Source organism: Chironomus tepperi, unplaced genomic scaffold, assembly GCF_022539635.2.
Source record: "Chironomus tepperi strain 1889 unplaced genomic scaffold, CSIRO-AGI_Ctep_v1 contig_364, whole genome shotgun sequence".
Taxonomy (NCBI): domain Eukaryota; kingdom Metazoa; phylum Arthropoda; class Insecta; order Diptera; family Chironomidae; genus Chironomus; species Chironomus tepperi.
Genome location: NW_027226486.1, coordinates 3,286,423 through 3,305,423, shown reverse-complemented (window position 1 = coordinate 3,305,423; position 19,001 = coordinate 3,286,423). Strand labels below are relative to the sequence as shown.

At 34.7% G+C, this 19,001-nt stretch overlaps 1 protein-coding gene across 1 annotated transcript; it reads right to left on the bottom strand.

Annotated features, from left to right (window-relative positions):
* Positions 1–2,327: 2,327 nt before the first annotated feature.
* On the bottom strand, positions 2,328–18,421 carry Kif19A (Kinesin family member 19A). Its single transcript, XM_070646747.1, has 9 exons — positions 18,386–18,421; positions 13,346–13,587; positions 11,731–11,984; positions 11,385–11,565; positions 4,070–4,974; positions 3,619–3,871; positions 2,910–3,123; positions 2,675–2,819; positions 2,328–2,615 (listed from the first exon to the last, which is right to left on the bottom strand). Exons 2-9 carry the CDS (start codon positions 13,424–13,426, stop codon positions 2,408–2,410), a joined length of 2,241 nt encoding a protein of 746 aa, XP_070502848.1. The 5' UTR covers positions 13,427–13,587; positions 18,386–18,421; the 3' UTR covers positions 2,328–2,407.
* Between the last annotated feature and the right edge of the window lie 580 nt (positions 18,422–19,001).

The following is a 19,001-nucleotide window of genomic DNA, read 5'->3' as shown; positions in this document are numbered from 1 at the left end:
CCTCAATTTGACTATATCAAGTCTCGAAAATAGACAACTGTTTTTGGTGTGTAGGAATTAATTAACGAGGTAAGAAACAACTGCACCATTGAGACACATCAAACTTTTATTTTTCCCAAGAAGCTTGATTTTATTATGAATTAGATAAAAATACTTCATTCAGTAACACTAATCATTTGCCATCTTATGAATTAATTCCTCTATTGGTTTTATTCTATAAATAATAAATATCAAGGTAGCTCTTTGATAATTACTTTGAATGAGATATTCACTTGTCACTATGAATTATGGATTCCCCACGACATTTGAGATGAGGTGTCAAAATCAGTCCTGAAGGATTTCTTTCTTTTTATGCTGAAAACCTAGAAGCAATGAGTGTGGTTGTTTTATTGAGAAAAATGTGTGTAGGAATTGAAAACATTTTATTATTATCATGCTTGTTGATGGGGTGCATTTGGGGATTATATTTTTTTTAGGTCAATTCCTCATTAGAGCTTGAAGTCACACATGCAGTCATACTTTGAGCTAAGATACTCATTTTCTGTTGGTCCAAGCACAAGACTGCAAAAATGTGGCAGTGGCGGTTAGAAGTTAGAGTTTCGGCCTACCGACCCTAACGACCCGAGTTCGATTCCTGTTAAATCCTGCTCGAATTTGGGTGCTTTTTTGCAGCTTCTAGTCAAACAAAATTGGTTTGTGTATTCGAGACTTACAAATTGTGCCTTGATACATTGTATTGACATGCCCATGCTTCGAGTGACAGACATTTGCGCCACATTTGGAACATTTAGTCGATTTCGCACTTAAAGCCAATGGATCTAAAGTGTCATGTTGTTGCTTTGGTTCCAAAATGTCAATATGTACGGATTGCGCTAGCTCAGTGGTGGACAACTTGTGTGTTGCCAAAAATCTTTGGAAGTGCAATGAACCCTTATGTCAGTCGAGGCCTACCACCCAAGTGCAATGGTTGTCCAGCACTGTGCCAGGTAATTGATGCATAGCCAACAAAATGACTACACAGATTCATCCCTGATCTCTCAAAAATTGAAGCAATTCTGAAAATATAGAAGAATCCAAGCTAGTAGGAAGCTTTCCAGCGAAAGTCTCAAAGTGTTTTTTAATTGAAAATTAATTTACTCCTCACATCTTCTTTTACATTTCGAGGCTGTTTTTCCTAAAAACTTGACTTCTTTTTCATGACTTTTTATATTAATTCGTGAATATTCTCACCCTTAATTATTTGAAGAGCTTCAAGTGAAGCACGTGGATGTGAGAAAAATTTATTTACTCAAAAAATTATTTCGTAACGCGTACAAACAAGAGATTCTTTTCTTGGAATTAATGAATTGGATTTCTTAATGAAAAAAAAAATTGTAATTTATATCTTTTGAGAAATCTTGAAATCGGATGGAATTTGAGGAAGTAATAAAGTCAGAAGTAAGCAGTCGTTTTTTATTTTCTACCCACATTTTCCTCAACAAAATATCAACTTCAGTACTTCGAAGCAGCTGTTACAAAATTTATGTTTCAAAACCAAAAATTCCGATATCGGATGTAAAGGGTTAAGTGTCAGTGATGTTCTATGTTTATGGAAATTGATGAAGACTTCGAAGGATTCCCATGGAGTGTCGGTTTCGGTCTCGGTCTGTCTCTGTATCTGTCTTAGTTTCAGTTCTTCGATCTTCGGTCTTTGGTTTTCGGTTTTCGGTTTTCGGTTTTCTTCGGTATCTTCGGTCTCTTTGGTCTCGATTTACGGTCTCTTTGGTCTTCCGTTCTCTTCGGTTCTCTTCGGGTCGCTTCGGTCTCTTTGACTTCTTTGACCTCTTCGGTCTCTTCGATTCTCTTCGGTCACTTTGGTCTTTTCGGTTCTCTTCGGTCTCTTCGGTCATTTCGGTCTTATCAGTCTATTTGTTCTCTTCGGTAACTTTGGTCCCTTCGGTCTCTTCGGTCTATTTGGTCTCTTTGCTCTCTTCAGTTTCGTCTGTCCCGATCCGAATTCTTCAATCTACCATTTCAAAAGACGTAGTTAACAAACAACCCCCAAAAGCTTAACGACACAAAATGGGTTGTAGCTTGAAAAGTCGTGCAAATAATATCCCTGAAAATGAAATAAAAATCTAGAAAATTCACATCTTGTGTACAATGTTGCGGATACAAGTGAAAATACTTTCGTCATTCAATGTCATTGAAAATATTGCATGAAATGGTTCAATAGCAGCAAGAAAAGAAAATTTGATTTCCATAAAATTTTGTCATCGTACTTTTCTTTATTTGTTTGTTTTTTAAGGATACAGTTCATTCCTCACAAAGAAACTTGTCCTCAAACATGCAAATTTCTTCAAAATTTTGTCGAGAAAAATATAAAGTTTTTAGTTGGTGGAAAAACATCGTGAATTCTATCTGTATACTAGTCCTCACTCGACGTGCTTGCACTAGGATATAGGTGACGTTTGCTGTGAATTGATGGTAAGCGTGTCCTCACAGTCTTCACTTCAGCTCCCATCAGAATGTCAAATGAGTTATGCTGCGTTTGCTGAACATTACCTTCTATGTCGTGTTGTGTATTAGGTGTGGGAGACCAATCTGAACTTGATGAACTATCGGCGGATGTCAGTCTAAAAATAATCATCCTTAGCATAACCAATTTATTATGCTAACGGATATTTGTACTTACGTTCGGTTATAAATTGGGGGAAGTTTTGTATCATAAACCATACGGCTTTGTGTTCTCGGCACTGATGTGTAAACACTGGCGTGAATCTCTTGCTGATATATTGTATAAAGATCTCTCAACTCTTCTGAAATTTCAACTCTACCATCTACAAAAAGAGATTATATGTATTTATGTCAATGCTCTCAATTCCATTTCCTTTTTGTTTTCTTATACTTTATTTTATTTTTTTATTTACCTTCAATCAGCCTACGCTGTGTACTTATTATGTCCTCACACAATCTTCGTTGTCTTTCCGCCCGTAGCAATTGTAAATCCCTTCTTCGGAGTTCCGCTTGACGAGCCATTCGTTCTGCTTGCAATGATACTTTGTCTGCTTCTAGTTCATGAACTCGACACAATAGTGATAATAGTTCTCGTTCCTCATCGCTACTAATGCGATCCGGCAGTTCCTAACAGAGACAATAAATTAAATTGAGCTGAACTGAATAAACAACTTGGGAATAGTTTGTGAGTGACGTTTGGGAATTGGATGGAAATGTTTTAGAGCAGGAAGTGGTTTGTGGATCGATTCCTCCAATATGCTAAGGGACTGGTGGGCAGCCTGTGTGTAGCGGTACACTAGAACTGAATTTACATTGGGTAATCCTTTCAGAGGAGTTTTGGGTCAAATTCTTCAATATGGTAGGCGGTGGTGGGTATCCTGTTGGTCCCAGCATACTATCGCTTATGGCTTACCACCAAGGTGTACTCTGGCACACAAGTTACCTACCACTGTGCAAGAAGGTTTACCAAAAATCCCAAATGACACCCAGAATACGTCTATAACTGCAGGGATGCAGATCTACAGCCTTAGATAAGCTATATCTTACAGCCGTGATTTTTGGCTGAATCCTAGACACACCTCATTTACGAACCATCCCCAAATAAACATTTATCAAACTTACATCCTCTAATGCAACTCCACGCTTCCTGCAATCTTCAAGCTCCCTCTCCGTGTTGATACGTATATCTCGATATCTCTTTGTCTCCCTTTCAATGGCTGCCAACTCATTCCATGCATTCCTTAATGCTGAAGTACTTTCAGATTCTTCAGATGATTCATCTTCGTTGCCTTCATCATTCTCATTAAATTGCGTCTTCAATTGTGTCATGTTTGGGTCTCGTTCATAGAGTTTTCCTTTCCTTCCTTGCCAATGACTACACACAAAAAAATAAGACGAAAGTAAATGACTTTTTCTTGTTCGCAGGAAGTATATTTTTATGGAGATGATAAATATCTATGCTTAATGATATATTTTCAATAATATTCAGCAGTACTTGATATTGTTGTTTGTTTTCCAAAAAAATCAAGTAATCGGATCAATTTTTGATGAAATTCAATTGTAGCTAACTTACCTAATGACCATGTGCTGACGTTCAGCATCGAGTTCTAATCCAAGTAAATGAGATTCCGCCTCCAGTAAACGTCTTCTTAGTTTCATTTGTTGCTTAAATGTCAAAACAATTTGCTCGCGTAAATATTTTAGTTCTTGTTTTCGTTTTTGTGTGTCGGGATCTTCATTAATCAGCTTTTGTACAGCACTTCGGGGTCGATCTGAAAGCATTTTTGACTTTAATCTTCCAACTTCTTCACGTAATTCCGAAACCAAGTTTTGATAATGTTGAGTCGGAAATTCACGATTTTCTTCCAATAGCTGTGGATTTTGTAGTCGCGTGGTTATGTGATTTGCACGTTCAGCATAAACCAGCGTGTTCTTAGTCTCGTCACGATGTCTTGACTCTTTCGATACATGAGCAATCATAACAGTTTTACATTTACCACTTAATGCCTCTTTCAGTAATCGTGTGAGTTTTGAATCGCGGTAATTTACATATCGAGCACCTGCTGCTAATGCATTAATACAATTCCCTAAGGCAAGTAAACTCTTATTAATATGGGCGCCTTCTTGTAATCTTTTACCGCGATTCTTTGTCTTTTTTGCACGTTCTGATCCAGCTAAATCTGTCAAATATAATCGACCTTGCTTTGTTCCCAATGCTGTTGAATGGGTCACAGTAATACTTAATAAAGCATGACTTCGTGATGATGTCTGATTAGCAGCAGTCGGCTCAACAGTTCGCGCCTTATTTCCTTTAAGTAATAACGATATGACTTCATATCGACTTATTGCATTAATTTCAGATAATCCAGATACAATTTGATTGCCTTTGTTGTCTTCTCGCAACTCGAGTGGACCAGCTGATGGACGTAAAAGATCGCGAATGAGTTCATTGTAAATTTCCAAGTACGATATCGACACCTAAAAACATTGAAAAGTGAAAATGAAAATGAAAAATAAGGAAAACGGAAATGGAGAAAGGTCACGAGTTTGTGTAGCACGAAACATTTTATTATTCATTTCCTTTTTGTACTATTAATAATCTGTAAGAGTATAAATATTTAAGACAGCGTTAACTTTTTGACTAAATGAATACTTTAAAGGCACTTGAAAATATTTGGGTGAACTACATAACAAAATCCAATAATCAACGTTCACATCCATCCATATTTTATGGAAATTTTGTTCTACATTTATCGTTACGATTTTTGAGTACAACTGGGCCCTCATTTAAACTTTATTTCATGCAACATTAACTGTCAAAAGCTAAAGGGTTAATGTGCCCTATTAACATTCGCATAATTTTGACTGCCATATATATACATAAACACTTGTTGAGCTTTGAAATGGTACTTTTAATGAAATATTCATGTAATATGAGACAAGCTATTATCCCAAAATGTAGCATCATTCATGATTTTGTGAATAGGTATCCGGGCGGTATATATTCGAATGGTGTTAATAAAGTGACGACACAGCATCACATTTTGAAGCAAGTTGCAGTCTCTTGGAGAAAACAATCAAATCTAGTAGAAACAACCAAATTTGTCGAAAACATCCAAATTTGTCAAAAACAACCAAATTGGGAGAAAACAACCAAAATTGGAGATTACATCCAAATTTGTCAAAAACGTCCAAATTTGTTGAAAACATCCAAAATTGGTGAAAACAATTAAATTTGTTGAAAACATCCGAATTTGATGAAAATAATTAATTTTGAAAAAACATCCAAATTTGTCAAAAGCAATCAATTTTGCCAAAAATAACCAAATTTGTCGAAAACCGAAAACAATCAAATTTGTCGAAAACATCCAAATTGTCGAAAACATCCAAATTGTCGAAAACATCCAAATCTATCTAAAACATTCAAATTCTTTGAAAATAATCAAATTTGTCGAAAACATCAATTTTGACAAATGAATTCTTGGTTCTAACTTTGTTCTAAGAAGTCTTGTATCAATATTTCAATATGTGCGTATCGGGTTATGTACACACATGATAATGATGATATATGTATCGTCGTCATTCCTTGAAATTTACGGTCCTTAAATATAAAAACATTAGAATGTTCATGATCAAAAGACAAATAATATCCAAGGTAGCTAAAGTAGAAAAAATAGTAATAAATGAATTATTCAAGAACTTTGGTAAATATTGACCTAATAGATTAATTTAATATTGTTTTATTGGGGGACATTTTTTCCTTCTTTCAAACCAAACCAATAAAATATTGATATTATTGATGAAAATAAATTCATTTTTCATGTTTCTATTGACACTTCTAACGAAAAACTCAAGGATGTACCTTTTATTTGACGTCGTAGAAAAAATTAAACAGCTTCTAACTTATTTTTTCACATTAAATGTTAATTCAATTAGAAATTGTATCGGAAATCAGCTTTGATGGAAAACTCAAAGTCATGATTACGTTTGCGTAATTTCCTCGTCTTGATGATATTGATAGATTGGAGAAAAGTTTTGTTTTTTTGTGGCTGTTTACGAATGGCATGTTATTTCTTGAAAATATGTTTAGGCGTTAAGCATGTGTGATTTTGGGTTTACGGAAGTTTCGTTTTGGACAAATTCTCGAAACTGAGTCTGAGATTAAGAAGAAAAACGAGACTGAAACTGAAGCTGAGACCGAAATTAAGGCTGAGACCAAGACTGAGGCTGAGACAAAGACTGAAGCTGAGACCAAGACTGAGACTGAAACCGAGACTAAGGCTTGACCGAGACATTAACTTGGATTGAGACTACATGCCAATTTTTCCATACACTAAGAAGTCTTGGTCTCTGTTCCGTGAATCTTTATTTCAATTACCGAATATTGCAATTTGTTTATAAACTTAGTATTGACGCAAGATGACAGAATTCAAAGGAACGGATTTATAGTTCTAGGAAGGACAAATCGAAACTAAATATCATTGGTCGTCCTTAGATACTTGTTCACGTGGCGAAGCTAAAAATCACAAAAGTTACGAATGGTTTTTGGATTTTTTCACGCAAAATTCTAGAAAATTTAAGAATTTGTTCCAAAAAAGAGACACGAGAAAGACTGTCCAGCATATACCTTCTGCCTTGAATACGTTCTTGCTGTTCACTCGGAATACTCATCAATGTCGCGTTGATTGGACATCAATCAATATCTAAGCTCAATAAAAATTGTGATTTATGACGATTTTTATCATTTTTCCACGACATGATCAAGATACGATGAAACTATTGATGATTTATCAATGAAAATTCATGAGGCTTAGTATTAAATCATCTTCTAACGTCCTTTGTGTCAATGAATCATATCATAGCATACTTCTGGCATGATGTCAACATTGACTAACTAGATCAAACTTAACATTAAAGTTTTATCGACACTAATCCTTAAAATCATTGTTCTAATTCCAATATGTCCCAATAAATCTTTGAAATTTATATTACAGTTCATCACTAGCTTAATGACAAAAAACCCTGCAGGAAATATCTACAGTAAACTCAAATAGCAAGTTCCTTTGTTGTCATCTTCAATATCATAGCAATAAAAGAAGAGACATACCAAGAAAACTTCATTAGATCACCAAGAATGCTGATTCCTAAAATTCAATTTTCAGCTTTTGTTATTGAGTGATGTGTTCCATGTGTCATGTCTTAATAAATTGCATATTTTGCGACATTTCTTTTATGCTCGAAATATTCAATATCTCAATCATATTATTTTTGTTTGTTATGTCTGTCATTCAATTAGAACCTAAAATTGAATACGTAGGTATCTATTATTCCATAAATCGATCACTTTGAGTTAATGATTTTTTTTCTTCCATTTTTCTTCTTCGTTCTATACTCAAATACAGCCCATTCTTATGTATTCAATTGATTTCTCGCATAGTCCATATCTTCTTCATATCATTAATCATTTTTATATGATGAGCATGGCTTGACAGAAGGCTGTCGACTCATGAATTTTTTCACATTCTTTAATTTCCTTTGGTTCAGTGGTGGGTAACCTGTGTGCTGCGGGACTGCCAACATTTTCCAAAAATGCTATAAACCGTATGCCGTTGGCGGTTTTTGGTCGAGGCTTAAAACCAAAATGTGTCGCAACAAATAAAAGGTTGCGCAACATTGCTTAAGCAAAAGGCAATGTTCAGCAACGTGATACACAACTGGATGAATATCCTCATTTATCAACCTCATCACTCAACATTGAATATTCCTTTTAAAGGCGTTCAAGCAAATATAAAGACGAAAAGAAAAAAATTATGTCAGTATGTTATGCTGAGAATTTATAATGACAGGCATCATATAGAACCAGTGCGACATAAAACAGAACGAACAAACTTTTCTCTTTTGTGGCTTTTAACGTGTATGTGCTGTCAACCTTATTTTTATTTGTTGACAACAAGCACAAGTGGTCAAAAAACGGTCAGTATTAGGAATTGGCAGAACTTTTTCTTTTATCAGTAAACAACATGGGTCAAAAACATTTTTCAAGCAGTGCTTGTTTTTCATGCAACCAAAGCTACATATTGTCATGTAACAAAAATTGTCGCTGTTGTAAATGAAATTTGATTAGTAAGGAATGCAAAAATTGTTTAAAAATAGAAAATACTGGATGTTATTTTTGCGGATTTGGAACTATTTATAGCTTTTATCGTATTGAGTTACATACATAGTATTTTGGAAGGGATTATATGTATTGTAGATTGCTCTTGATTTACGTTTAGTTTCTATAGTCATATTTATATTTTTTGATGAATTTAGAACATTATTCATTCATTGTAGCTCAAAATTGCATCGAACTCGAATTTCATACAAAGTTTGGTCGACTTGCTTATAAAAATCCTAGTGAACGCCGAGATCTGCTCATTCTACTCATCACTTATTGGACGGTAATACCTGCTACTCAAGAAATATCAAACTCTCGCAATCAAAGACACAAAGACACAAAATCATGTTCCAGTCTGTCTATTTGCAGCTTGATTGGATTTTTTTCCACGGAATACATAAAAAGTTCCCTACAAAGTTCAATTTAATTCGTGCACTCAAAATTATATTTAGACCATCAATTTCAAATTTACAGAGTTTTTCGAGCGGTGCTATATAAATATAAATAAATTAATTCAATTTCCACTTCGATGCAAGATTAGAAAATATTAATGAACTCCTATTCTGATAATAGTTTTACATGGAAACGTCAATTGTCAGCATATATCTCCACATATTTACTCATTTTTCATAGTAATACTAAAAATATATCCTTTATCCTCTTAAATTACATTCATCGAACATTCTATAGATTTGTAAGTTGAGCTTTTTTTTCATCATGAATCATTCAAGAAGACATAAAGGTGTCCAGACAGATATAGAAGTCTTAATACAGAAGAAATTGACTTTTCACGTAGGTGAATAGCCAAAATAAATGGATAGACGATTTAAGAAATTCAAGAATATTCTATTTCTATCTGTAAGGATTTAATGATCTGTAAAATGATGTCCTGGGGTTCGTTCACACGTTTTGTAACGTTAATGCGTCAACCCGCCCACTTCTGCTCCTCTTAGAGCACTGATATCTAATTGTCGTGGCATACCTTAATAGTAAGTTACGTCCGAAGCCGCACACCAGTGTGTCGCAGCTCCATTGCCGTAAAGCATCACATAATAAGTGAACGACCCCCTATCTCATATTAACTGCTTCAATCTTAAATATATCGCACGTGTATTGACTTCATACATATAATATGTAGATACAGAGCACTTAACTTTGTTTACAATGTATTAAAGTCGGAAGCATAAAGCTCTATCTGCAACATCATATGAGATATGACAATCGATAGCAAATTTGATATGATGATGTTTATCGTAACTTGATATTCTATTTAGAGTTTTTCATAGAAAAATCATAAATAACTTAGGATAACAATGCACACGCATAAAGCCTTTATGTTTTGTTAAACACAGTAACCTATATAATCACGTAGCGCAAATGTTCTGGTAATTAACATAATACTAATATTTGTGGACGGTATGAATAAAAATTGTGTCAACGGAAGTTTTCCCTCTTTATGACTCGATTTAGTGTTCCTGTTTCTACATTTTTTTGGGACAACAGGACTTTGCGTGACCGAGTCGATGTTTTGCATCAAAACCGAAAAAAAATTTATATTTGGGGCAAAATGGCATGGACATAACATTGCAATGATTGTTTCTAGACTAATGAAATGAATTATTTGATCCACATACAACTAAACTACGTATTAATTCAAATGATATAAATTAATGAATTATGGACGAGTCATTTACTGTTTTTCAATCGATTCTAGCTTAACTAGAGGACCTTTTAATGCTATTACGAACATTATTTGTGACATAGTTAATAACGACAAAGCATATAAAGTCCACCAATCATAACATTACGTGTTATGTCACATGCGTGAATAGACACATATAGGCAATCGTAAAAGCGTTAAATGCACAAATAATGAAAGACATCTTTTGTTTAAATCACTGATTATATAAGATAAATGACTTTAAATAGATGAATGACTGTGGTTGACTTCAGTTGCATGATTTTCTGTTGAATTTATAAATCAAATATTCAATTTTGGTACTCAATGAAGCACAAGCTGAATAAAATTCAATTTTCATCTTCCTCATGCTGTGAATAGATAGCATTATTGATGAATGCACTCGTATTTCATGAGATAGAGCAGTGGTGGGTAAACTGTGTGCTGCGACATACTTGTGTGACTCTACAAAAAGTAATTGGAACCGTATGTCGTGTAAGGTTTTAGTCTAGGTTAACCGCCAAGGAGTCTCGCGAAAAACAGATAGTTCACGACTGCTTTAAACTAGGCAACCTATGAGTAAGGCACATTAGTGTGTTGCCAAAACCTTACGTCGTGCGCGGTTTTAGTCTAGGCTTACCACCAAGTTGTCCCGCGGCGCACAGGTTGTCCACCACTGCTTTAAACTGGGCAACCTGTGTGTCGCCAAAACCGTACTCCGTATACGGTTTTAATCGAGTCTATCGAAAAAGGCGTCCTGCGACACACAGGTTGCCCACCGCTGACTTAAATCTCTCAAAAGGTTACCCATCGAAACTTTCTAATTGTTATACAAAAAGCCTATTCGGAACCAAAAGTTTTTACTTTTCATTTCTCTTAATTCGTTTTCGTGCCTCGAATAACTTTCGTCTAATTGGCCATTTTTATTATTATTTCGCCATCTAAATGAACAATTTTCACTTTCTCGGAAGGAAACTTTTTTTTCCGATCCTTTTTCCTGTTCAAGCAACAAGCTTAATGCACACACAAATAAATAAACGACAAGCTACTTACGCGAAATTCCTGTGGATTTTCTGAATTCTCAACAAATTTGAAAATGTCGTCGATTGCCTTTACCATCAAGCCATCGCCATGAGATACGTCACTACCACTTGTTGAGGAGCCTGACGATGATGATGTTGCTGTGGAGGGTGTCGCTGCCTTCTTGGGATTTGGACCCAACATTGTATGTGTTCTGAAATGAAATTGCTGTAGCTTTTTATTGGCGATGATTAAGTTAAGGGTTTACTCACTTTCCTGTAGCAATCCCAAGTCACAGAACAGCATATGATGGAGATGAATGATGTAAGTAAACATAGTTGAGGATAAGCAATATTTCATACACAAGAACATTCTATACATACCCGATCCAGTCGCTCCATACGCAAAAACAGCAGCACTGATGCCATTAAGTACATCCTTTACCAAAGCAGCTGTTGTCTTTTGGTAAACAATCTCTTGACTTTTGGCATCATCAAACACATGATCAAAGACATAACGACGAAATTTATTACGACTACCACCGCCTTCGTCAAAAAGTATTGCTAAATTTGGGGTTACTTGTATACATGGTATATCATTTATGTCAAACAATGGACGAACACGTACTGCGACCTACGCAATAAAACATTGGATAAGTTGTTAATTATATCGCCGTTAAGTAGCGTTCAGTGCAACGTGAATTTTGTGTGTTATTTTTGCATAATTAAGTTGATTACTTGAAGGCTTTTTAATGTAGAATGCTGAAGAAGGGAAGGAGTGGAAATTTTTTATTAAGGATCAATTCCAGGAAGGTAGGATTTAAAACTTTTTCTTTACAAAAACAGCTCAAGGATTGATTATTGATAAGGTATCATGTTTCGAGGGATTGACAGGTGAATGAAATGAGATAGTAGCTAAGGATGTGGAACTGATTTAATCAAAATGATCTGGAATTGTTATTGATCCATAGAATTAAGAGATTTTGACAAGGAGCAAGCTTCATTGATGCAAGATATCTGTCAAATTATGAAATACTAGACGGAAGTGCAATGGATACCATAATTATGAAGGTAATCTGGATGGACAACTTGATATAATGTGTTCAGAATAGGGTTTGCCAAAATTAGATGCGCATAGATGCAGAAAACTGCAGGCCTGCGCATCTGGGCGATCCCTAGTTCAGAGCTTTACTAATTCTAAGGTTCTGAGAAAGAATTTACACTTCCTCACAACATAGCCCGAATAAGATTCGTACCAAAGTTCTACGAATTCCGGTCGCATTTTTATACCACTGAGCCACCAGGGGTTGTCAGGGAGCGTGACACAAAGCGCACTTAAACTTTTTAGAGCTCACTACACAGCTCTTGTCGTTGTTAGGATCACAGCACAAATTCAACATAATTTCTAGTTTATAATTAGACCTACGATCAAACTATGACATTTTTTCAGAACGTTCCATTAAGTATGTCATTAGTCAGGCAAAATGTCTAGTTTGGATATAGAAATTATGTTAGGTTGTCCTTGCTTATATAACGATTTAGCAACTCTAGTGTGAAACCTGCTTGTAAGCTTTAAAACCATTAAATTTAATGACAATTGCAAGAACCATGTCACGCAAAGTTCACACCTGAAAAGCATGTCGCGAACAAAAGCCATATTGACAGAAAGAAGACTCTAATCTCTATGCTATGTGCTATATTAATGAAAGAACATCATTATCTGAACATAACATCCACCTAGAAAAGAAAACTTTACTTTTCATCATCCCTAAAGGTGATAATATAATCTCGGGAGCTTAACAAAGCCTCGAGTATTTCTTATCTCCATTTCAGCACGTAATTATATAAAATTAAGAAGGAAGGAGTTCTTAGTATTTGTTAATAATGTAAGGATAAGAGACATATTCCCTAATTATCAATCTTCTATAGTAAATTAATGCCTACAAAAACAAGCACACGTGCGTATGTAAGTAAATAATAAACTAGAATACATACAACCAAACGCTCGTCAGAACTTCCATTTGACAAGGATGACGGAGTGTTTCCTGAAGACGATATATTGCTGTTGTGTGTCATTATTGTTTGTTGATTCCTTTAGAAAATTTATCAGCATGTAAAGGTTCAACAAACTGTAAGTCTTTTCATAAATACTCTTTTTTTTGTTGTATCCAAGTAATTATCCACAAATGACTGTTAGATAAAATTTTTCTTTTCCGGTCTTTATCCTAAGCAGATTGCTAAAATACCATGGAGAGAGAGAAAAAGTTTATCGTTTAGAACAAGGTTGTGTAAACTTTGTGTCGCGATACATTAGTGGATTGAGGAAATTTCACGAACTGCATGTTGTGTGTGGTTATGGTTGTGGTTTGTCACCAACATGTGTCGTGACACAATGATGTTTTGACAGTACTGAATAAGTACAGTGTTATCCAAACTGCGTTTCGTGGCACGTCAGTGCTTATGAAGTGCCATGAACCGCATTTTATGTACAATTATGGTTTTGGCTTATTACCAATGTGTACCGTGTCATAAAAAAAGTTTAGACAGCACTGTTTAATTACAATGTTATCTAAACTGCGTGCCACGGCACACTAGTGATTCAAAAACATCATGAATCGCATGGTGTGTACGGTTACAGTCGTGACACACTGTTTAGGTGTGTCGCAGCACAATAGAAGGTTGGACAACACTGGTTTAGGGCCGCAACACACTAATGATTCGAAAATGTCATGAAGCACATGTTTTATGTGGTTATGGTGTGCCATGACACAAAAATGTTTCGACAACACTAGTTTAGGACAGTATTTTCAAGTGTTGCATGCCGCGGCACACTAGTGAGTCACTGGAATATTCCGGAAATGCCATGAACCGAATGTTGTATGTGGTTACAGTTGTAGCATACCACAAAGATGTGCCATGCCACAAAAAAGTATCAACAACTCTGCTTCAGCTTGTAACAATCAGCAGCATAACTTCATACATCCAATTAAAAGTTTTATATACGGTATAACAACATTTAATCAAGGAAAAAGGCATAATTTTCTTATTTTCCTTAAAAGAATTAAATTTAATCGACTCGATATCACCACTGTGCATGAAATATCAATTATAGAGTTAATGTTTTTAAGGGAGAAAAAGGCAGCAGTTCCATAATAACACAATGAAAGTATAATCAGTCACTTTGTAAATAAATGATAATGCTTTATAATTCAATGCGCGCATATCCGTATATAAAGTAATTTTTTTTTTTTTTCGTTCTGCAAAATGCCCTCTGTTAGTCAGCAAATTATTCCTTTCGACTGATGACTTGTGAAATATCGACAACGGGAGGGGATATAAACAGCGAAAGGTATGAAAAGAATCCGTTGATTGAAAATCAATAGACATGTCATGGAAAATTAAATTGTTTGTAAATGAAAGTGAATTGAGGAAATAAGCTAATGAATAAGTACAAAGAATGTTATTGACATTGAATTGTGTTGTGGATAAAAAAAAGGGCGAGAATTAAGGGTTGCAAGTTGAAGATTAAGAGATAATTGGAATTATTGGATGAGACTTTGAGATTTTCTTAGATTGAGTTTTAGGGTTATTGTTGTTGGGAACTGATGCAGCGTTGTTCAAGCTTTGTAGCGCGACACACTGATGCAGTGAGTGGACCTTGAATTCTGTGTCACACTGGTACAAAAGGTGGACAACCATGTGTTCATGACACATGTTGGTTGTAAGACTCAACTGAAACATTAAAAGACATACGTCACACTAGCGTGTCGTGGCTTATAAGTTGCCCACCACTGCATTAGTGTGACACAGGAGGCCAGTGTTTTGCAGCCTATGTACCGCAACACAGAACTGTGACTTCAAATTTTTTTAAAAATGTCATGAACCACATGTCGTGTGCCATGTGTGGTTTTGACTGTGGCGTACCACCAACGCGTGGCATAACACAACAAAGACTGTACAACACTGCTTTAATTCCAACTTTTCAATCCTCAACTCTCTCTCTTTATTTGATGTGATAAGTTAACAACCTTCATAACTTTTAATGCTCAATAAAAAAGTTCATCGAGCACTTTTTCTTTCTTTACAAAAACACGGCCACTTCTTCTGCTGCTTCAGATTACTTTCTATTAAAAAAAAATCCCTCTGCAAAATTCTCAGACAAATCATATTAAAGCCATATCAAAGTATTAAAGTACAAATTTCATAGCACATGAACTTGAATGGATATAAATATTAATTTAATTTATTATAGTGTTATTTCTTGCACTCATTGCATGAGAATTGAGCTGGCAAGAGACCTCATTATTTACAAATCGGGTAATAGGGTTTTGTGCTTTAGATCTTAATTTCTATATTAAAATTATTTTTTGTCATGAACTACATAGAGGTAACATGAGGAAGAAATTTATGTAATGGGAATCATATCGCAGCAGTAGAAGTAAGAGCTGGATAGCAATCTGAGCAAATCACAGCTGTTTAATCAACTTGAATCTTTTATGGATAGATCCAATGCACAATTATTTAGCTATAGGATAATCCTGTATAGCACAAGTTGGATAATTGATTCGAAATCCGACATCAGGATGGCATGACTCTGACTCTGGTACTGGATTCGATTTGAATTCGGAACCATGTCAGAGTCGGGTACGGTTGCCCGAAGTCTACGTCTTGGGCAAATTCTCGATATCGAAACCCGGGCAGTCTCGGTATCGCCATCCGGAACTCTTGGAGTCACACTGACCTGGTACCAGATTTTTGATCAATTAACCGAATTGTATTATTCGGAAATGGCCCATATTTCCATGACATAACAAGAAACCCATCTAATCCTAAATTTACTTCTTATCTCTCTAAGTCTGCCAGACAAGAACAAAAGCTTCCTAATGAGCATCATAAAATAAGAAATGGATAAAATTGTGCTTTTATCTATCTCATCATTCAATCCTCTCACTCCATTACAAAGCTATTGACCGATATCCTCATCCTTTTTTCTCATTCAATTGAATGTTGTTGTAATTTTGTGAAAAGATTTACGATACACGTGGATAAGTAATCAAAATTACGTTCATTGTTTATCACAGACAATTTAACTTTGGTCGTTTCCTTCAGATTTTTTTGAGTAAAGTAATTCAATTAAATATTTTCTGTTGCTAAAGGATATATAATCATTGTTTTGGGTACTTGATACATTTTGATGGTAAATATTTTGGGTCTTTTTGATTGTTTCTGATCGAATTTCTAAGCTTTGGAAGCTTCCTCGTTTTAAGGCTTTGTTTGGCAATAGAACATTTGTTACAATTTGTTTTAGATTACACAGAATATTGGGGGATAATGGAGATTTGTATGATGTCTTATGAAAATAGCACAAAAAAATCTGTATAAATGGTCATAAAATATTGTGCAAGACGCAATAAGGTATAGCTAATTTTATATGAGAATTCGGAATTGTTGATTTTTTTAAGAAATTCGAAACTTCAAAGGAAAAATGCCAAAACGTAACTGCTGGAACAAAAATCCAGGTTTGTTTGAATTATTCGTGAATGAAATGTATATGCTGTCCTGGAGCTATCAAAGCTAATTGACGAAGACCAGTGATGAAATTATGTCATTCAACTTAATGTTGTAAAAGAAAATTTAAATAAATAAAGTCAGATATTTAAAAAAATCAGATAGAAAGCTTTTTGTTGTAACTTTTCATTGTAACTTAAGATTCTCATAGAAACATCCCTGCGAAAAATTCAATTTAGAAAATTCTAGCACCACGCCAACGGACCTAGCACCCACTTTTGTTTATTTTGGTGATTGCAGTGTGATATCCGAGAGAGAATAATGACTGTTGTTTAATGTTAATATTGGTAGAGACATCAGAGCACTTGGTATTAACAATTGGCAACTGATAGAGCTTCAAGCAGAAAATGTAATCTAAGAGAGGACATAGATCACAATTGTTCTGAACTAAGCGAAGTTAGTTAGTTTGGGGTTCGAAGGATAACCGAAAATGTCCTGGAGTTGTATTGATAAGAACGCTAGAGTTCTCAATATCCCAAATTGGCAGAAGTTAACGGAAGATAGAGCTGTCAAGACGTTCTTTAAAGGCGTAAACATGGATCCAATTGATTTAAGCAAGGAAGTAACTAAGTAAGTAAGTTTGGGGAATCTGAGATTAAATAATCAGGATGCAACCAGTTCAGTGCCTCGTGCATCTAGAGTTTAAAAAGAGCTCAATAGCTATCTTCATTAAGGCATGAAATTGACATTGCTCATTTATATGCAATTGCCAGTAACCCAAACGAAGCAAATGAAGAAGGCTTCAAATGGATTGAAATTTTGCTCCGAAATAGATGCTACACTGAGGCGAAGGAGTCGATCCCTATGAAGTTGTTAAAGGATCTTTCAGAACTCCTTTATTAACACCAACTGGAAGCCATCTCAGTGTTGCATCACTCAATTGTGACTACTCAAAATGATTAAACAATCAGATAGCACATCAAGCTTTTAAAAACAGCATTTTTAAACAATCAAATCAAAAGGACTTTTGTATTCAAATCAGGTACATTCCCCAGAGCAACGCCTTCCTCAAAACAATCCTTTTTCTTATTCCATATCACAATGTAACAACAAACAGAGAAAATTTATAATTTATGAATTGTCAATAAGAATCTTCAATGTTACTTAGTTGCTTTGAAAAGCATTTCCATGCTCTTTTGTTGTCATCCATGATTGTCAAAGTTGACAAAAAATATCATAATTGGTAATAAAAAAACAATCGTAAGCTGAAAAGAAGCTTCACAATTTCTCAAAATAATGAATTAATTATTATCAAATTAATTTTTACCACTGAGCATTAAATTTCAAGGTTCAAACTTTTTTTTACTATCTCCACATACCACACACACATGTCAGGGATGTAAAGAACAATTTATTTCTATTTTATATATATTATTTTGTAGTCAGACTTTGTATGTGCTTAATCGATTTTTATATCACGCGTCACTTATTAAGAAAAGCTTTTTATATTCCTCAATTATAATTTACTTTTAAGCCAAAATCCAATTTGGATGATTAATAAAACACGTCTAATGTGATACACTTAAGGACATACTTGATAAGAAGCTTTGATTCACACACAAAAATAATTTTTGAAACTTTTTTTTTTACTTTCAGAAAATAAAAACAAAAATAATTTTTCTTTTAAGGCTTTTTAAAGCTCCGACAACGTCGATATCACTCGCTATACTAAGTTTATTCAGTTCAATTACTATCCTTTTCTACTATGCATACCTTCACGCCACACAGAATAAAATAAAAAAAATTGAACTATTTAAGCTAGTACAAAAAAACTAGTTTGAATTTATTACATTAAAGTAAGTCAATGTTTCGTGCTTAAAAGAGCTTTTGGGTCAATCGTATGTGAGGTTCAATTGTGAATGAAATTGCGGACTTCCTTCATTGCATTCTGGTTGGGGTTTGTTAATGGGCTACTAAATATCTGCAATTTCCTGAATATTCTATGAATGGTTTTCGGTACTCGAGGTAAGGGAGGTTTCCCGATATTTTTAAGGGGAGGGGGGCTTTTGAGCTTTTTTTTTAAAAAATTTCCAGGGGCCGTACACTTGTTACGGTCCACAAAAACACGAATTTTTAAAAACTC

Bases quoted from the DNA above. Each gene is read 5' to 3' on its own strand.
- Kif19A (XM_070646747.1), bottom strand. From the start codon at position 13,426: ATGACACACAACAGCAATATATCGTCTTCAGGAAACACTCCGTCATCC. The intron at 3,872-4,069 runs GTAAGTTAGCTA...TTTTGTGTGTAG, and splicing joins CGTCAGCACATGGTCATTAG to TCATTGGCAAGGAAGGAAAG. The intron at 2,616-2,674 runs GTAAGTACAAAT...GATTATTTTTAG, and splicing joins CCCCCAATTTATAACCGAAC to ACTGACATCCGCCGATAGTT.